At 40.2% G+C, this 16,151-nt stretch overlaps 1 protein-coding gene and 1 long non-coding RNA gene across 4 annotated transcripts in view; one reads left to right on the top strand and one right to left on the bottom strand.

Moving 5' to 3' along the window:
* The first annotated feature begins 177 nt into the window (after nt 1–177).
* LOC123799651 (uncharacterized) overlaps nt 178–16,151 on the top strand; it is a 42,774-nt gene continuing 26,800 nt past the window's right edge. For 2 of the 3 annotated variants that reach the window (XR_006781670.2, XR_006781671.2), the window contains exons 1-3: nt 178–322; nt 2,555–2,642; nt 4,612–4,735. This is a non-coding gene — a long non-coding RNA (uncharacterized LOC123799651). Of the gene's footprint in view, nt 323–2,554; nt 2,643–4,611; nt 4,736–8,790; nt 8,880–16,151 lie in introns of all 3 variants that reach the window. The other variant, XR_015720945.1, reaches the window with a different exon arrangement.
* Nucleotides 15,424–16,151, bottom strand: part of MCM8 (minichromosome maintenance 8 homologous recombination repair factor) — a 39,667-nt gene continuing 38,939 nt past the window's right edge. Inside the window, exon 19 of the mRNA XM_045808798.2 lies at nt 15,424–15,602. Coding sequence (XP_045664754.1) covers nt 15,510–15,602 — 93 coding nt within the window. The 3' untranslated portion in view covers nt 15,424–15,509. The remainder of the gene's footprint in view (nt 15,603–16,151) is intronic.

Raw genomic sequence — 16,151 nt, 5'->3', positions numbered from 1 at the left:
TTATACAGGTGGCCCGGAGCCGCCAAGGACGGACGCCTTCGCGACGCTTTTGCGACACCGTCGGCGCTGGACTTCCCAGCGCCCCCGGCGGTAGCGGGAGGCGCGTGCCGTTAGGCACCGTGGGCTTTCGGCGAGCCACAGGTTCGAGGTGCTGGTTTTTCTCCACCCACAGTCAGGAGCTGAGGTCCGCGGGGAGGGGAGGACAGGAACTAGCAGGGTTGGGTGACGGCGCAGCCTATGTGGTCGGAGAGAGCCGGAGCCGTCTTGGGCCTCGGCCTGAAACCCTCCGAGGCCGGTGACCTGCAGAAAGGTCCCCTCCGAGGTGTGTGCGGCGCTCCGGGGGTGCTCCTGGAAGGTTGAAATATTAGTGAAGCGTCTAGTACAGAAGTCATTAGTACAAGCTCCCTGCCCTTTTCCCTCTTCTGAGCCAAAAATATGGGTATTTGAAAATGACAATAGTGGCAATTACTAATTGTTTACCAGGAAAGTGTTTACTGGGGCGCCTGGTTGGCACAGTCGTTAGGGGTCTGCCTTCGGCTCAGGGCGTGATCCCAGCGTTGTGGGATTGAGCCCCACATCAGGCTCCTCCGCTAGGAGCCTGCTTCATCCTCTCCCACTCCCCCTGCTTGTGTTCTTTCTCTCTCTGGCTGGCTGTCTCTGTCAAATAAATAAATAAAATCTTAAAAAAAAAAAAAAAGGAAAGTGTTTACTACAGCTAGGTTCTAGTGCCTTCTCCCATTTAATCCTCCCAGCCACTCCAAAATAGGTTCCATTATTATCTTTTACAAATAAGGAAATTCAGGCTTAGGTTAAGAAACTTGATTATTAGAGGAATATACAAAATAATTAAGAATGACATTATCATTGATTAATAATATACATTAATTATTAATATTGCTATTATATTAATTATTGATATTATTATGCATTAATATTGCAATGTTGCAGAACTGTTTTCTTAATTGAGTTCTGTGTCAAATTGGATTTGAATGGTTCTTGCCGCCTGGGGGCTATCCACTCGCCGCCCCCCGCCCCCCCCCCCCCCCCCCCGCGCCCCAAGCCCTGTCTGTGATGACAGACCCACCTTAAAGTTGATCTTGAACTCTTAGTTCACATAGTTAGGAAAGGAAAAGACCAAGTGAATTTGAAAATCATTGTAGATCTGAGTATTTATCAAAAGAAATCTTTAATTTCTTATATACATATTGAAATACTGACACTGAGAGAAAAGTTAAACTTTTTGTACTAGCAGTGTAAAAATAATTTTTTAAAAATAATCATATTGGAATCAAATAGCTACAATTCTCATAGACAGACATTGGATAATCCTGTCAGGTGAGAATGGGCAGTATTTCAGCCTCTCCTGTGCTTTTGCACTCACTGAATTGCTTTTATTCACTCCTTCCACTTCTTCCTAATTTAAGACAGTTTCTCATTGTTTCTTGGGATTTTTCTTCTCTCTGCTCCACAAGTGTTCCTGCTGCATCTGCCTGTAATAGTTGGCACTATGTGGCCTTTTCTCTTATTGTGGTAATCATTTCCCAGCGTATAGTTGTTTCAAATAATCATGTTAAATGTACACAATGATGTATGCCAATTACAGATCAAATACAGCTGGAAAAAAATTTTAATAAAATACAGTATATTAGTATATATATATATATTTTTTTTTTTTTTAAGAAAGCCAACTTTACTATGGACTACTGATAGTACTGCTAAGTATGAAGTAGGACAGTAAAGTGTGGCATTTTGGCCTAAAGGACAATGACAGATTAATACATAGGACTAAAAAGTAGGGGTGCTTCCCCAATGTTCATAGCAGCATTGTCCACAATAGTTAAATCGTGGAAGGAGCCGAGATGCCCTTCAACAGATGAATGGATAAAGAAGATGTGGTCCATATATACAATGGAATATTACTCAGCCATCAGAAAGAACAATTACCCAACATTTGCAGCAACATGGACGGGACTGGAGGACATTATGCTAAATGAAATAAGTCAAGGAGAGAAAGACAATTATCATATGGTTTCACTCATTTATGGAACATAAGAAATAGCAGGAAGATCGGTAGGAGAAGGAAGGGAAGAATGAAGGGGGGGTAAACAGAAGGGGGAATGAACCATGAGAGACTATGGACTCTGGGAAACAAACTGAGGGCTTCAGAGGGGAGGGGGGTGGGGGATTGGGATAGGCTGGTGATGGGTATTAAAGAGGGCATGTATTGCATGGTGCACTGGGTGTTATACGCAAACAATAAAGCATGGAACACTACATCAAAAACTAAGGATGTACTGTACGGTGACTAACAACAATAAAAATTAAAAAAAATAAAGTAGGGATGCTTGGCTGGCTTAATCAGTGGAACGTGTGGCTCTTGATTTTGGGCTTGTGAGTTTGAGCCCCATATTGGGTGTGGAGATTATTTTAAAATCTTTTAAAAAAATAAATAAATAATGAGTAACAGTGCTTCTAGCAATGCATTTCCCTAACATTTTAAGACAGGAGAATATCCAAGTATTAGTCTCTGATTTCATTTTCTACAACATGACAGGTGTCAATAAATGAACAGGTCAATCTGGAATGAAGAATGGAGAAAATGCAAAAACCCCGGAAAACAATTCCAGATAATAAGGTAGTAGGTATGTACGGTGTATGTAGAGTGTTACATATTTCCTAACAGTTTGGAGGAGAGCAGAGGAAACCTAAAAATTCTAAAGTATTTGTTTCATAATAAGTTCATTTTCTGTTTTATAAATTCTATAATTATTAATTTCTATCCAATAAGATTAATTAAATAGCTGGGCAGCTCACATGTCTGAGGGAATTGGGAATCTGTCACTGAACTTTTTCCCCAAATTGGGAAAAAATAATGAGAAAAGTAAGTGTGTAACAAAAATCCAAATAAAAATCCATATGTAGGAGCACCTGGGTGGCTCAGTCCATTAAGTGTCTACCTTCCACTCAGGTCATGATCTCAGGGTCCTGGGATCAAGCCCTGCATAGTCAGCAGGCTCCCTGTTCAGCAGGGTGTCTGCTTCTCCCTCTGCCTCTCCCCCTGCTCATACTCTCTCTCTCTCTCTCTCTCTCAAATAAATAAATAAAATCTTTTCAAAAAATCCACATGTAAACCCTAAGTCTCATGCTTGAAATTAATTTCAGATTTTTTTATCTCTCTACCCTTTTTATTAGAATTATTTTTTTAAAAAGCAAAATATGCTAGTCAGGTATCTTATCCCAACTTCTCTAGTCAATCATGTAAGTGCTAACATTAATTGAGCAAAAGAATATGAAAAAAGATTGTAAATAATTAACCTTGGATAATTAGCCAGTTAACAGTGTACTTTAGTTCTTTGAAAACATAAATGCTATTAACAGCCACTAAAATCTCATGCAATCACAGCTATCCTGTGTTTGGCTCCTTATCCTTTAATGGATCCTTTGCTGAGGAAGTTGTAAAAATAAAAATCCTGCCCTTAGAGAGTAGTCGTATCTTGCCACTTTTATGCTTTGGTAAGTTGCAAAGCACTGAAAATCTGGCTGTGCTAAATAGCAACACATCTTAGGCTTTTGCAAATTCTGTAACCCAATCATTCTTTCTCACTTTCACTTCTATTTGAAGCATAAGCTTAAAAAAAAAACTCTATCCCAAATCTATTAATATTTTCTGTCTATTGATAAATTGACAAACTTGCCCTTCCCTTATATCAGACATACAATGAGGCATAGGTTTGTTATTTATAGTAAGTTTTTTAGTCTGGGACACACTAAACTTGAGCCACTTTCTGTTCCTTGGGACCAGAAGAAAATAATGATAATGCAAAGAAGTAGCTTTGCAAATGGATCTTATATAAATAATAATGATCGGAAGTTAAAGCAAACCAGAAAATTGAAATTACTTTTCTAGGAATCAAGTTAAATCTTGTAGGAGTGAGCCATAATTATTGACACTAAAGCCAGTATCCAGTAACTGGTAACCCAAATAAAGCGCAGGTTTAATCATTGTAATAAATACACTAACAGACTTAAATAGGAAGGAATAAAATGATTGGATTTAGATTTAAAACACAAGAGAGGAAATTAGTTGCAGGGCCAAGTTCCTTGGGACTTGCAGAGATTAGCTCCACCTAAACTCTATAATTCAGCTCACTGTTTAATTTACTAAGAGATTAAATTATTAAGAGATCTAAACTATTTCTTTTTTTGTCAGCTTCTGGTACTAACTTCTCATCATTCCTTCCCACAAAAGTACTAACTTTTCATCATTCCTTCCCGCAAACGTACTGCTGGTACTACTAGATCTGTCAAGTCTTCACCTAAGAGTTTTTAGGCAGTCCATTCTCGTAGGAACCTCTAAAGGAAATAAAAATGCTCACATAGGCAGGCGTTATCTACAAACGAGGAAGTAAAAAGGTTGGTTTCGATATATTTGCCCTCTTCCCTTTGTAATATTTTAAAAGTAACAAAGGGCTTTTTAACATTATTTAGTGTATGACTTGCTTTATTTTCCATTCTATTCCTCCTTCCTGTCAAAAATTTAAGAACCTTGTTTTCCTTCTTGTTGCTTAGGGTGCCCTATTTTAATGTTATTATCCATCCTTTCTATTTCAGGACAAGTGACTGAATTTTGGAAGGTGAGAAATCACCCTCATTCCCCACCAGAAAAAAATTAAACCAATGCTGTGGACTCCTTCAGTGATTTACTTCTGAGAGAAACCTTCAAATGTGAACACAGGTAATTTTTTTTTTCCTCCACGGAATCCTAAGCACTTTAATTAATTTTAAAGGGGTTCATGTAGGGGCACCTGGCTGGCTCAGTTGGTGAAGCATGTGACTCTTGATTTTGGGGTCATGAGCTCAAGCCCCGCGTTGGGTGTAGAGATTACATAAGAAGAAATAAAGGGGTAATTACTGAAAATGGAATGCAAGCATGAGAATTTTATTTTTTAAAGTGTTTTTGGGGACACCTGGGTGGCTCAGCTGGTTATTGCCTTCGGCTCAGGTCATGATCTCAGGGTCCTGGGATCGAGCCCCACATTGGGCTCCCTGCTCAGTGGGGAGTCTGCTTCTCCTTCTCCCTCTGCCCCTCTCCCCTGCTCCTGTGCTCCCTTGCTCTCATATAAATAAATAAAATCTGAAAAAAATAAAGTGTTTCTGAATATGGTATGTATTCTTCAGCTATTAATTTCCTGCATGTACTTCATATTCCTTAAGAATTGAGCAGAGTTGTTATTGTTCATATTTTTCTAAACCATGTCTCCATACAGCTCAACATTAATTTTTTTCCCAGTTGAATCAGGTTATTTAATAACCTTATTTTTGGTGCACATGCTGGTATTAGGATAAGAGGGTACGGGGCTGGGCAACTCAGTACTGAGAGCATTAAAAACAGTTGTGTCTTGGCAAAACTGGAGTTAGACTAGGTCCCTTCTGACATTATGAGCAAAGTACAGGACTGGATCCCTTTTGAAATATTTTTCACTGTTTTCACATTAAAACTGAGATTTTGCCCAATAAAACCAGGTATTACCAAAGTAAGGTCAACTTGTGTAGACGTCAGCCAGAGTTTGGGATGGATTTTCTGGTATTAAAGCCACCCTCTCTCTTCTGTTCTTAACAATTCCAAGCCCATTGCCCTGGAAGCAAATTAGCCTAACTGTATACTTTCCTTTTTTTTTTTTCCACAAATACTTAGAAAATTGTTGTATACCAGTCACGTCCTAGATTCTAGGCAATCTGCTCATGTCTCTATTCTCAGAGAACTTACATGTTTGTACACTATCTGGGCTCCAGCCCCTAAAAGATAAAAAAAAATGTCTTCCAGGGGATGTTTTCCAGACCTCCTGTAGAATCTGGTAAAAGCTATAAAAAAAAATATGCAACACAAATTTTGTGTAAAGTTTAAAGGATTCCTGTCGCCCAAGAGACCCACTCACCAACCCCAAGGTAAGAAGCACCAGGCAGTGCTCACTCAACCCTCTGTGTTCAGAGTTCAGGTGGTCTTATGAGCCCTTTGCCGTGTTCCCAAGAGTCAGGTCTTGGGCTTGTTCTTTACAGTCCCTAATCTCATCTATTACGCAGAGAAAACACAGGAAGATCACCTCAACTTTTCTTCTAGAGGTATTAACTTAGCAACCCAGAAATTCTGTGCCTCCCTTTTTATTCTTGGCCTTGGTGAAGGTATGCGAGCTTTCTCTGAGAACTGCCAGGGTCGCTTACAAGAACCTCTAGTCTAGCTGCTGTTTAGGTAACCTCTGATGGTACAGAACTACAGCCAAGGCGGGGGGGGAGGGGGCATCTTATGGTCTCGTAGGGGAGATGTCAATAACAAAATGTTAAAAACTTCCACAACTGAAATTTTAGCTGAGAGTCTTTTTCACTGAGCGACTCTCCAAAATTCGGAGAGCGGGAGACAACAGAATGACATGACTTGCCTTTTTTTTCCCAGCTGGTTTTCAGTGTCATGACTACATTTCGGCTCCTACTGTTAGAATACTGTATATAAGATGTTGTATTGGTGTCCTGTTGCTCTTGCAACACATTGCCACTAACTTGGTGCCTTCACACAAATTTATGACCTTACAGCTCTGTAGGTCGGGGTCTGACCCGGGTCTCGCTGGGCTTCAATTAAGTCAAGGCACTGGCGGGGCTGTGTTCCTCTCTAGAGCGTTGTTTCCTTGCCTTTTCCAGATTCTAAACCCCACCCACATTCCTTTCCCTTCTCCATCGGAAAAGCCAACGGTGTTTCGTCTGTTGGGCCTTTTTCCTGCAGTCACATCTTTCTCTCACTGATGCTGTCCTTCTGCCTCCCTCTGCCACTTTTAAGGTTCCTTCTGATTATATCAGTCCTGCCACCCAATTTTAGAGTCAGCTGACTAGCAACCTTAATTTTCCTTTGCCATGTAACCTAACATAGTCACAAGTTGTGGGGACTAGAACCTGGGGACGATCGAAGCCGTATGTACACATGGCAACTAATTCCACCATGGAGAAAAGCTGATGATGGAAATCAGTAGGTATGCTCTACCTTTCCATCCCCAGGCCGACTCCCCAGAGCAAACCTAACACAGCTTGTCTGTTTTTAGTTCTTCTGGTGGTTACCTCCATAACTCCAGATAAAGCCAGTATACAGTTTTTGTGAATTAATATTGCCTTATACCCGTAAGTATTGTATATGATTTGGGTGGAACGTATCCGTGAGGGCTTAGTTGCAGGAGACACAAACCACTGTAGCCACAATAAAAAGAAGGATTGCAAAATGGAATTGGGTGCTTGTAATATTGTTGGAAGGGCCGGAGGAGTGGCCGCTCCACACTGGGTCTCCAGAACTGACTCCCAGAAAAAGGTTGCAGGTCTGGCTTGCTGCAGGAGCTACTACCCCCACAACAGCGAGAAAGGTGGAGAATGGGGGCTGCGGCCATCACACCACAGCTGCTTCTCAACAACTGCTGGAATTCTGCTGCAGAGAAAGTAAATGTCTCAACTACATATGCCACTGAAAAACAAGCAGGGGAGGAAGATGGCTCTCTCCTCACTTCTACCTTTCAGATCTCACCCTGGACGTCTAATCAGTACAATCCAACTCACACTCAGAACGCTAGCTGCAAAAGGAGTTTGGGAAATGTCGTTTCTTTGCTTCCTGGTCTCTGCATGATAGGAAAGCACACTAGGAGGTAGGAATGAAGGTTGGGTATTAAATCACTGTATTCACGACCTTCACCTCTTTGGCTAGGCAATATGCATATACGAAATTCTACCCATTCATAACCTTCTATATAACAACGGCGACTACAACATGTTAATGCAAGAACCGTATTTCCCTCCTTTATAAAAGAGTTATTTATACAGGCCCATCACTGACTACAGTGTGGTGCGTATTCCTCTTCTATTTCAGCTACATTCTCACCTTGGTAACCTCTATCCTTAGGACTAAATTATCAAGTTAATTATCACCAATCCATTTAAAACACTAGAGAAAAATAAGAGGGAAAGTAGGCAAATTGGCTCATGTACAGTGCAGACCTCTCCCCAACTGCTCATGAGGGTCCTAAGGTTGTCCTTAATGATTAGAACTATCTTCCTCCATTCCCATTCCTTACTCCCTTTTCACTCAGTCAGCATCTTAGCTGCTGTGGATTCTTTACCTGGTAGAGTGACTCAAAGCTTCATTCCTGAGGAGTCTGAGCCTTTAGAGATCCTGCCTGTAGCTTTCCATCACCCCTTACCGGTGGATGTGAACATAGTAGGAGCTGCCCCAGAAGATTCTCTAAGATTCAGAAATGTCCTCCGTGCCCCCATTTATAGGGGTGACTCAGTTTCCCCCTCTTTCTCAGTTACAGGCCCATTAATCCTTTTGGTTTTCTACTTCATAGGCATAAGAACCCAGTATGTTTAGGTGGCAATCTCAACTTCCAGTTCAATGGAGCCATGCTGTGTCCTCTGACAGACATATTCTTCCTTTATATAGTAAGACCTCTAGCTAGTAAAGCCCAATTTTATGGGGATGCAAAACCAAAATTTTATGACTGGCTATTAGAAGTAACAGTAAAGGGGCGCCTGGGTGGTGCAGTCGTTAAGCGTCAGCCTTCAGCTCAGGGCGTGATCCCGGCATTCTGGGATCGAGCCCCACATCAGGCTCCTCCGCTATGAGCCTGCTTCTTCCTCTCCCACTCCCCCTGCTTGTGTTCCCTCTCTCACTGGCTGTCTCTATCTCTGTTAAATAAATAAATAAAACCTTAAAAAAAAAAAAGAACAATGAAACTGTTCTAAAATTTGTACCTTGTTTCCTAGGCCCGTGTATTCTGGCTATGGGAGAAACAGAACCATAACGTGGTCACTAGCTTGGAGAAGTTCATGTAGGACATACCCCGACTTGCAAGGTATTATCACCTAGCTGGCGCCGTAACTGAATCTTCATTGTCCATTCCAGTGTTCCCTAAGGCCAGATGCTTTTGGGTAATGGGATACATAGTAAAGACAGTAGCATATGAACTTCAACCAACTGCCTTTTTCAGTCGTAATATGACTTCGTCAGGAGAAATATTATGTGGGATATCACGATGGTGAATTCACATATGGCACTGCTGAAAGAAGCAAGGCAGGAAGGACAGACATCCAAAATAAGCTCACTTCTCACCCTCAGTGAAAACAAATTGCTGCCCCTGGAGGCCCAGTGATCAGCCACCAAGTGGCAAGCTAGGCCCCTTGAAGCATGCTACTGTGCTATTTCAGGATAGGTTAGTCCACTGGCAAATTAGATACTCAGCAACGGTGATAGTCTTTGTCACCCTTGGTGAGAGGAAGTTTCAGTGATAGTGTGTGTGTCACCCCTGCAGAGGGGAAGTTTAGGCTTGGTGAGCATAAGCCTAACTGCCAACCCTGGCCTCATGGTCAGTGTGTCATGAATTCACTGAGCAAGGACTGGGTGGCTAGAGAGAGAGACTAGCTGACATTTATGGAATAGGTGACATCCATTTAATTGTGAAGCTCCTTTAGTGAGAAGATCTATGGTCACAGATGTTCTCATACACAGAGCATTCTGAGAAGCTCATTCACATGCCTCTTCCCCAGAATGACTTTCATTCAGCAAATATTTTACTGCATGCCTCTCACGTGCCAGGTACTGCTATAGGAACAGGGGACTTAACAGTGAAGATAAGAGTAAAAAATTCCTATCCCTATGGAGCTTACATTCTAGCTGGACTAAGGAAACAGGCATAAAAAAGATGAATAAACTACATAGTATATTAGATTGTATTGATTGCTACAGAGAAACAAAAGAAGGAAGATACGGTTGGGAGGAGTGCAGTTTTTTTTTTTTTAAAGATTTTATTTATTTATTCGACAGAGATAGAGACAGCCAGCAAGAGAGGGAACACAAGCAGGGGGAGTGGGAGAGGAAGAAGCAGGCTCATAGCAGAGGAGCCCGATGTGGGGCTCGATCCCACAACGCCAGGATCACGCCCTGAGCCGAAGGCAGACGCTTAACCGCTGTGCCACCCAGGCGCCCCGGGGGGAGTGCAGTTTTAAACAGTGTCTAGGAAGGATGACACTAAGATGGTGACATTTGAGCAATAACCCAAAGGAGTTGGGAGGATGAGACATGTGGCTCTCTGGTGGAAAAGCATACTGGATGGCAAATAGCATGTGCAAAGGCCCTCGGATAGGAAATGTGCCTGGCATGTTCTAGAACCAGCAGAGACCAGCGTGGCGGAAACAGACTGAGGAACATGAGAGCAGTGGGAATTGAGGTGAAAGTGTGAACAAGGGGCAAGATATGAAAGGCGTTGTTCTGTTCAGTAGCTGCTCCCCATAGCTCCACACCCCCCATCCACCTAGCTCTAATCTACAGTGGTTTTCTGAGTTTCCTGGGATTAGTGTTAGCTTGCAGGTAATATATGACATTTATTTAGGTGTATCTTGCAAACAACAGTTTGTGAACCCATCCGAAAATCTTTTTGTTTCAATAGGTGAGTTGAGTCCATTTGCATTTATTAATGTGACATATTTAGGTTTAAGCTGACGTCATGAATATGTTAGGCTTTTATTTCAAAAACTTTTCATGATGTAATGTTTTCTTGCTCTGTTTTTTTTCTGTTCTAAAATTTGTACCTGAGATTTGTTTTAATCAGGTATGGTAAGTTGACAGACAAGAGACAGACAACTGCTTTTGGAAAGCATTAATTACATTTACTAAGAGAATGGGGCATACCATGCCACAAAGGACCATGTAGAGAAGCACCCAGGTTGGTCAGGAGGCAAGAGTAAGGGGAACCCTAGGCCTTTATTGCTATAGTTGTGGGAAGTTTTTAGGTGGGGATGTCCCTTACTGGGGAGGAAGTGAAACACAAATGTTGGGGTTTGTGGTTGGAGGCTTTGTTAGTTGCAAAAGCTGGGATCACAGAGGAGACGTAAACAATTTTGGCTTCTACTTTGGCCTTGTGATTAATGGAGACCAAACAGACAACACAATATGGAAGAAAACCAGAAGAGATTCTTCTGATAATTTATTAACATATTTTCCCTATAACTTTATATAATAGTTATAACTTTGACTTTTTAAACAGTATTATTTTCTTCTTTGAACACAATGTAGTTTATTTATATGCCTATATAGTCAGTGTGTGTGTATATATAACTATATATTTATAATACACTGTGTACTATATGAATATACTATATGAATATAGTATATAGTATATATAGCATAGTATATAGTATATAGCATATATACATACTCATATAGTATAAATATATATATAGTATATGAACATACTATTTATGTAGTATATATCCTTGTCCTTCTCTCTAATCTACCTTTATTTTGTTTGATGTTATCTGAGTTGACTTTTGTGAAATATGCTTTTAATTCTATTAATAGATTTATCAGCTTTCTGTACCTTTTAGGCCTCTACCCCAGCCTTTAAAGGTGAAGATATCATATTTACACTACTTACCTTCTCCCTCCTTCCTTTTTTTCAAAAGTCAGGACTTAATATTTACTTTCTGTTCTATGGCAATTATCCTCACATTTATCTTCAGTTTTTATCTTACTGTTAAACATTCAATGTACATTGCCAGTTTTTCCTTCTGTTCACCTAGTTTGCTGTAAGTCGTATCTTAGTAGATTCTACAAGAATGGCTCACTTTCTGAGTTCTTGTACGTTAGGACGTGTTTGTTGGCTTTTACATCAGTGGTGTTTGTCTGGCAGTCTAGTACCATTTGAACACTCTCATAACAAATGAGAAAGTTTGGCTTTTTTGGTCTTGCCTCACTAAAGCAGAACCCAAAACTTCCCTAGCATTCTATGGAAGGGCATATAACCTAGCCTTCTTCAATTGGATCTCCCTTCCTATCTCCCTCCCTCCCTCCCTTTCTTTTCTTCTTTTTGTTTCTCTTCTTTTTTTTAAAGGTTCTTATTTATTGAGAGAGCAAGAGTTGGGGGGGGGCAGGGAGAGAGGGAGAAGCGGCTCCCCGCTGGGCAGGAAGCCTGATGCGGGGCTCAATCCTAGGACCCCGAGATCATGACTTGAGCTGAAGGCAGACGCTCAACCGACCAAGCCACCCAAGCACCCCAATCAGATGTTTCTTAATGAGATTTCTGTTTCAGATGCAGCAACTTAAGGAGACCCCATGAAGAACTCTTTGTTGCTCTTTTTGTGTGGGTGGGGACATTCTTTACACCTCTCCCCGGGGGCAGTCATTTCCCAGTGTCCTAGGTACAGAAGTGGTATCAATGAGCCATGGAGGCACAACACTTTCCTCTAGTGCCTTGTGTGGCAGTAGGATGATAATGGCTTCCTCTTTAGGTCAATTCTAAGGCATGGTTTTAGATAGTGCATCTTGAAGCTTAGCCTTTTGGTTCGTGTCTTCCAATGATTCTGTGAGCTAACCAAAATTCTTTAAAGAAAATCTCATTTTCCTACTTAATCAAGTTAGTCAGTTTCTATTATTTGCAACCAAGATGCTGCAAACTATAACCAAATGGACCAAATCTGACCCATTACCTACTATTAAATGGTTTTTAAAAATTAAGAATATTTAGTACTCTTGGGGCGCCTGGGTGGCACAGTGGTTAAGCGTCTGCCTTTGGCTCAGGGTGTGATCCCGGCGTTATGGGATTGAGCCCCACATCAGGCTCCTCCGCTATGAGCCTGCTTCTTCCTCTCCCACTCCCCTTGCTTGTGTTCCCTCTCTCGCTGGCTGTCTCTATCTCTGTCAAATAAATAAATAAAATCTTTAAAAAAAAAAAAAGAATATTTAGTACTCTTAACATGAAATGTTTATGAAATTCAACTCTTAGTGTTTATGAATAAAGTTGTATTGGAACACAACCACACACATTTATTATCTATAGCTGCTTTAGAGCTAAAATGACGGAGTATTTGTGACAGAGATCGTATAGCCCAGAAAGTCTAAAATTTTCACTATCTGGCTCTTTAAAGTTTGACTCTTGGTTTGCAGTTAAGAAACTTGATTAAAACATCTGGGTATAAAGTTCTTTCTTAAAAATCTTGTAGGCAGGGGCACCTGGGTGGCACAGCGGTTAAGCGTCTGCCTTCGGCTCAGGGCGTGATCCTGGCGTTATGGGATCGAGCCCCACATCAGGCTCCTCTGCTATGAGCCTGCTTCTTCCTCTCCCACTCCCTCTGCTTGTGTTCCCTATCTCGCTGGCTGTCTCTGTCTGTCAAATAAATAAATAAAATCTTTAAAAAAAAAAATCTTGCAGGCATTACTCCATTGTTTTACTGATGAACATTGCTTTGGAGAAATCTGAGAGCAGCCAGATGTTTTTTTCTCTGTCAAGATGGCTTATCAGTATGACTGCTCATTCAACATCTCTTCATCTATTTCTTGTACTCCAGCAAGATCCTGAGAAGCTGCTGCCAACCTGTATGCCATATCCACACTACTGCAAATGGGGTTTTACTTTTTGCCCCAAAAGGGGTGTAAAGTATATTTTAAGAAATACACTTTGTTGGTTTCTTCTACAATATTCACCACCAGCATCATCTCAGCCTCTTCCCTCTTTTAAGGCTACCTGGGTCATCCTGATAACATTGGGCAGCTTTTCCTAGTGTGTTGGGGTCTGGGGATTCAGTTGTTTCCTAGTTCACAGAAGATGGACTATATATTTTTATTTTTCAGTTTCCTTATTTGGTTTTGAGCAACTTCACAGGAGAGAAAGGGGAGAATGCCTCCATCTTGTTGCTAGAAATCCTTTTTATTCTCTTGAAATTTTTCATATTCTTAAATCAAGTTGCTTACCTACTTTGGTTAAGTTCTGTGCCCTCATTTATAAGTGATATAATCACCCACTGTATGTGTACTGACCTCATATGGGTATGTGTTTTTAAAATCTGTTTTATCTGTTGGGGCAGCAGCAGCAGCAGCAGAATAAAGTGAAGTCTTTGTCCTTACAAAGTAAGACAAGAGATGGTGGCTTGGTCCACAATAGTGGAACTGGAAGTAATTAAAAGTACTGAGTGAATTTGCTGATGGACTAATATAAGGGTAAGAGAAAAAAAAGAGACAAAGATAACACCAATATTTTTGGCGTGAGAAACCACCAGGATAGTTTTAAACATTATAAAATTTCAGAATACCTGGGAAAAGGGAAGATCCAAGTACCTTCTCAAGAAAAAAGAGATCATGTGCCAAGAATAAAAATCATAATGGCCTTGGATTTCTAAACAGAAACACTGAAAACTAAAACTCTATGCTCAAACTATCAATCCAGGGGTAAGGTCTGCCTTATGAACTCTTTCTCAGGAAGCTACTAGAAGATGGGTTCTACCAAAAGGAGGCAGTGAAACAAGAAAGAGGAAGGCATAGAAGTCAGGAAATGGGACAGAAAATGGGAGTCCCAAAATAACAGCTGTGTAGTTCAGACTCGAAAATGCTCGAGAAACCCAGGAGAGAGGTCTCTAAGAAGTTAAAATAGACTATTTGTTTGCATGTTCTGAGAGGAGACATAGACTTGCAATAGAGCCTCAGGGCCAAATTAGTGGTAGATACAGAGAAAGCTAAGTTGTTGAAAAACAATTAATTATTAACTCTAAGGAAAACAAAAAGTCCTGTACAAGAAAGGAAATGAGTAATACTCAATAGTCATAATAATGCTGAGGCTAAATATAGATTTAATATATAAGATCATGACATATATGGGGCGCCTGAGTCAGTCACTAAGCGTCTGCCTTCAGCTCAGGTCATGATCTGGATCGAGCACCACACTGGGCTCTCTTCTCAGCAGGAAGCCTACTTCTCCCTCTCCCACTCTACCTGCTTGTGTTCCCTCTCTCACTGTCTGTCAAATAAATAAATAAAATCTTTAAAAGAAAATGATGACATATAACTAAATTGGAATAAAATGGGAAAGTGTGTGTGTGTGTGTATGTGTAACCATACATAAGGGTTTAGGAGAAGAGCATTCTCACCTTCTCTGTAGTAAGTTAATGAGGCTGCTTGGTTTTAATATAGCCTTGCACAGCTATTGAATTAAAACAAGTGCATATTTAACTTTGCTAGTAGAACAAAAAGCATTTAAAATTTTTTTCAGTAGCTAAGATGTTAAATATGTCAATATAAAATATTTCCAATTTTTTTGGAATTGAAAGTTGGTTTCAATTTATTTCTGAAAGAAATTCAGTATTTGTGTGTCAGAACTATTTAAACATTAAGATGTAACTTTGCGAATACTTACCAAGATGGATATTTAATATAAAAAAACTATGAAATATTTATAAGAATAAGAGGCCAAAAATAAAACTATGAAAAAAAATATATCATTTAAAAATATAAACAATTTATTTTTAATCTTTCAGAAGAGCTGTAAAAAATTAGCACCTGACTTTATCACTTCTTAAATTAACACTCTTTTCCTATTACATTACCTTTAGTACGTCATTTTCTAGAGAACGTGGTTTTTTTTTTTTTTTAATGTATTCTTTATTACAGAGATGGTTTTAAACTGCTAATAATCCCAGGAGGTGCTGGTTTGGTAGTCCTTTTACATAGTTTGAAGCTGGTAAACCTTTGGGCCTTTTTTTAAGAGGTAACCTTGGTCATTTAGTGATCCAATAAAATTTTCAAAATCAGCAACCTGGAATAAAATATCAAAAAGCAGCCCATTAAGTAATATGCAAAAATATGATTTATAAAAGGAATCTCTCAAACAGAAATATACAATTCTCAAGTTTCTTGGGCAAATACATTTATTTGTATTTCCTCATAGAGAAAACTGCTCACATATGAGCTTTCAATTCTGAGATTCTATTCTAGTTGATTAGCTGAGCTGATAAAAAATAAAAACTCCAGTATCCAGAGTATTTTTTTAAAAGATTTTATTAATTTATTTGAGAGAGAGTGTGTGAGAGAGAGAGCACAAGCTGGGGGAGAGGCAGAGGGAAAGGTAGAAGCAGGTTCCCCGTTGAGCAGGGAGCCTGACGCAGGGCTCGATCCCAGGACCCTGGGATCATGACCTGAGATGAAGGCAGACGCTTAACCGAAGGAGCCACCCAGGCGTCCCCAGAGTATTTTTAATATTTGTTTTAGATTAGCTTCAAAACAAAAGTTAGACTCGCTTCAATTCTGAAATTAAGTGGGCAGTTTTCCATATAAACTTTTCTGTGCTTCAAGTTGTATTACATCC

Source organism: Ursus americanus, chromosome 22 (assembly GCF_024610735.1).
Source record: "Ursus americanus isolate L20-20 chromosome 22, mUrsAme1.1.p, whole genome shotgun sequence".
Classification (NCBI taxonomy): Eukaryota; Metazoa; Chordata; class Mammalia; order Carnivora; family Ursidae; genus Ursus; species Ursus americanus.
This window is presented reverse-complemented; position numbering and strand designations above follow the sequence as displayed.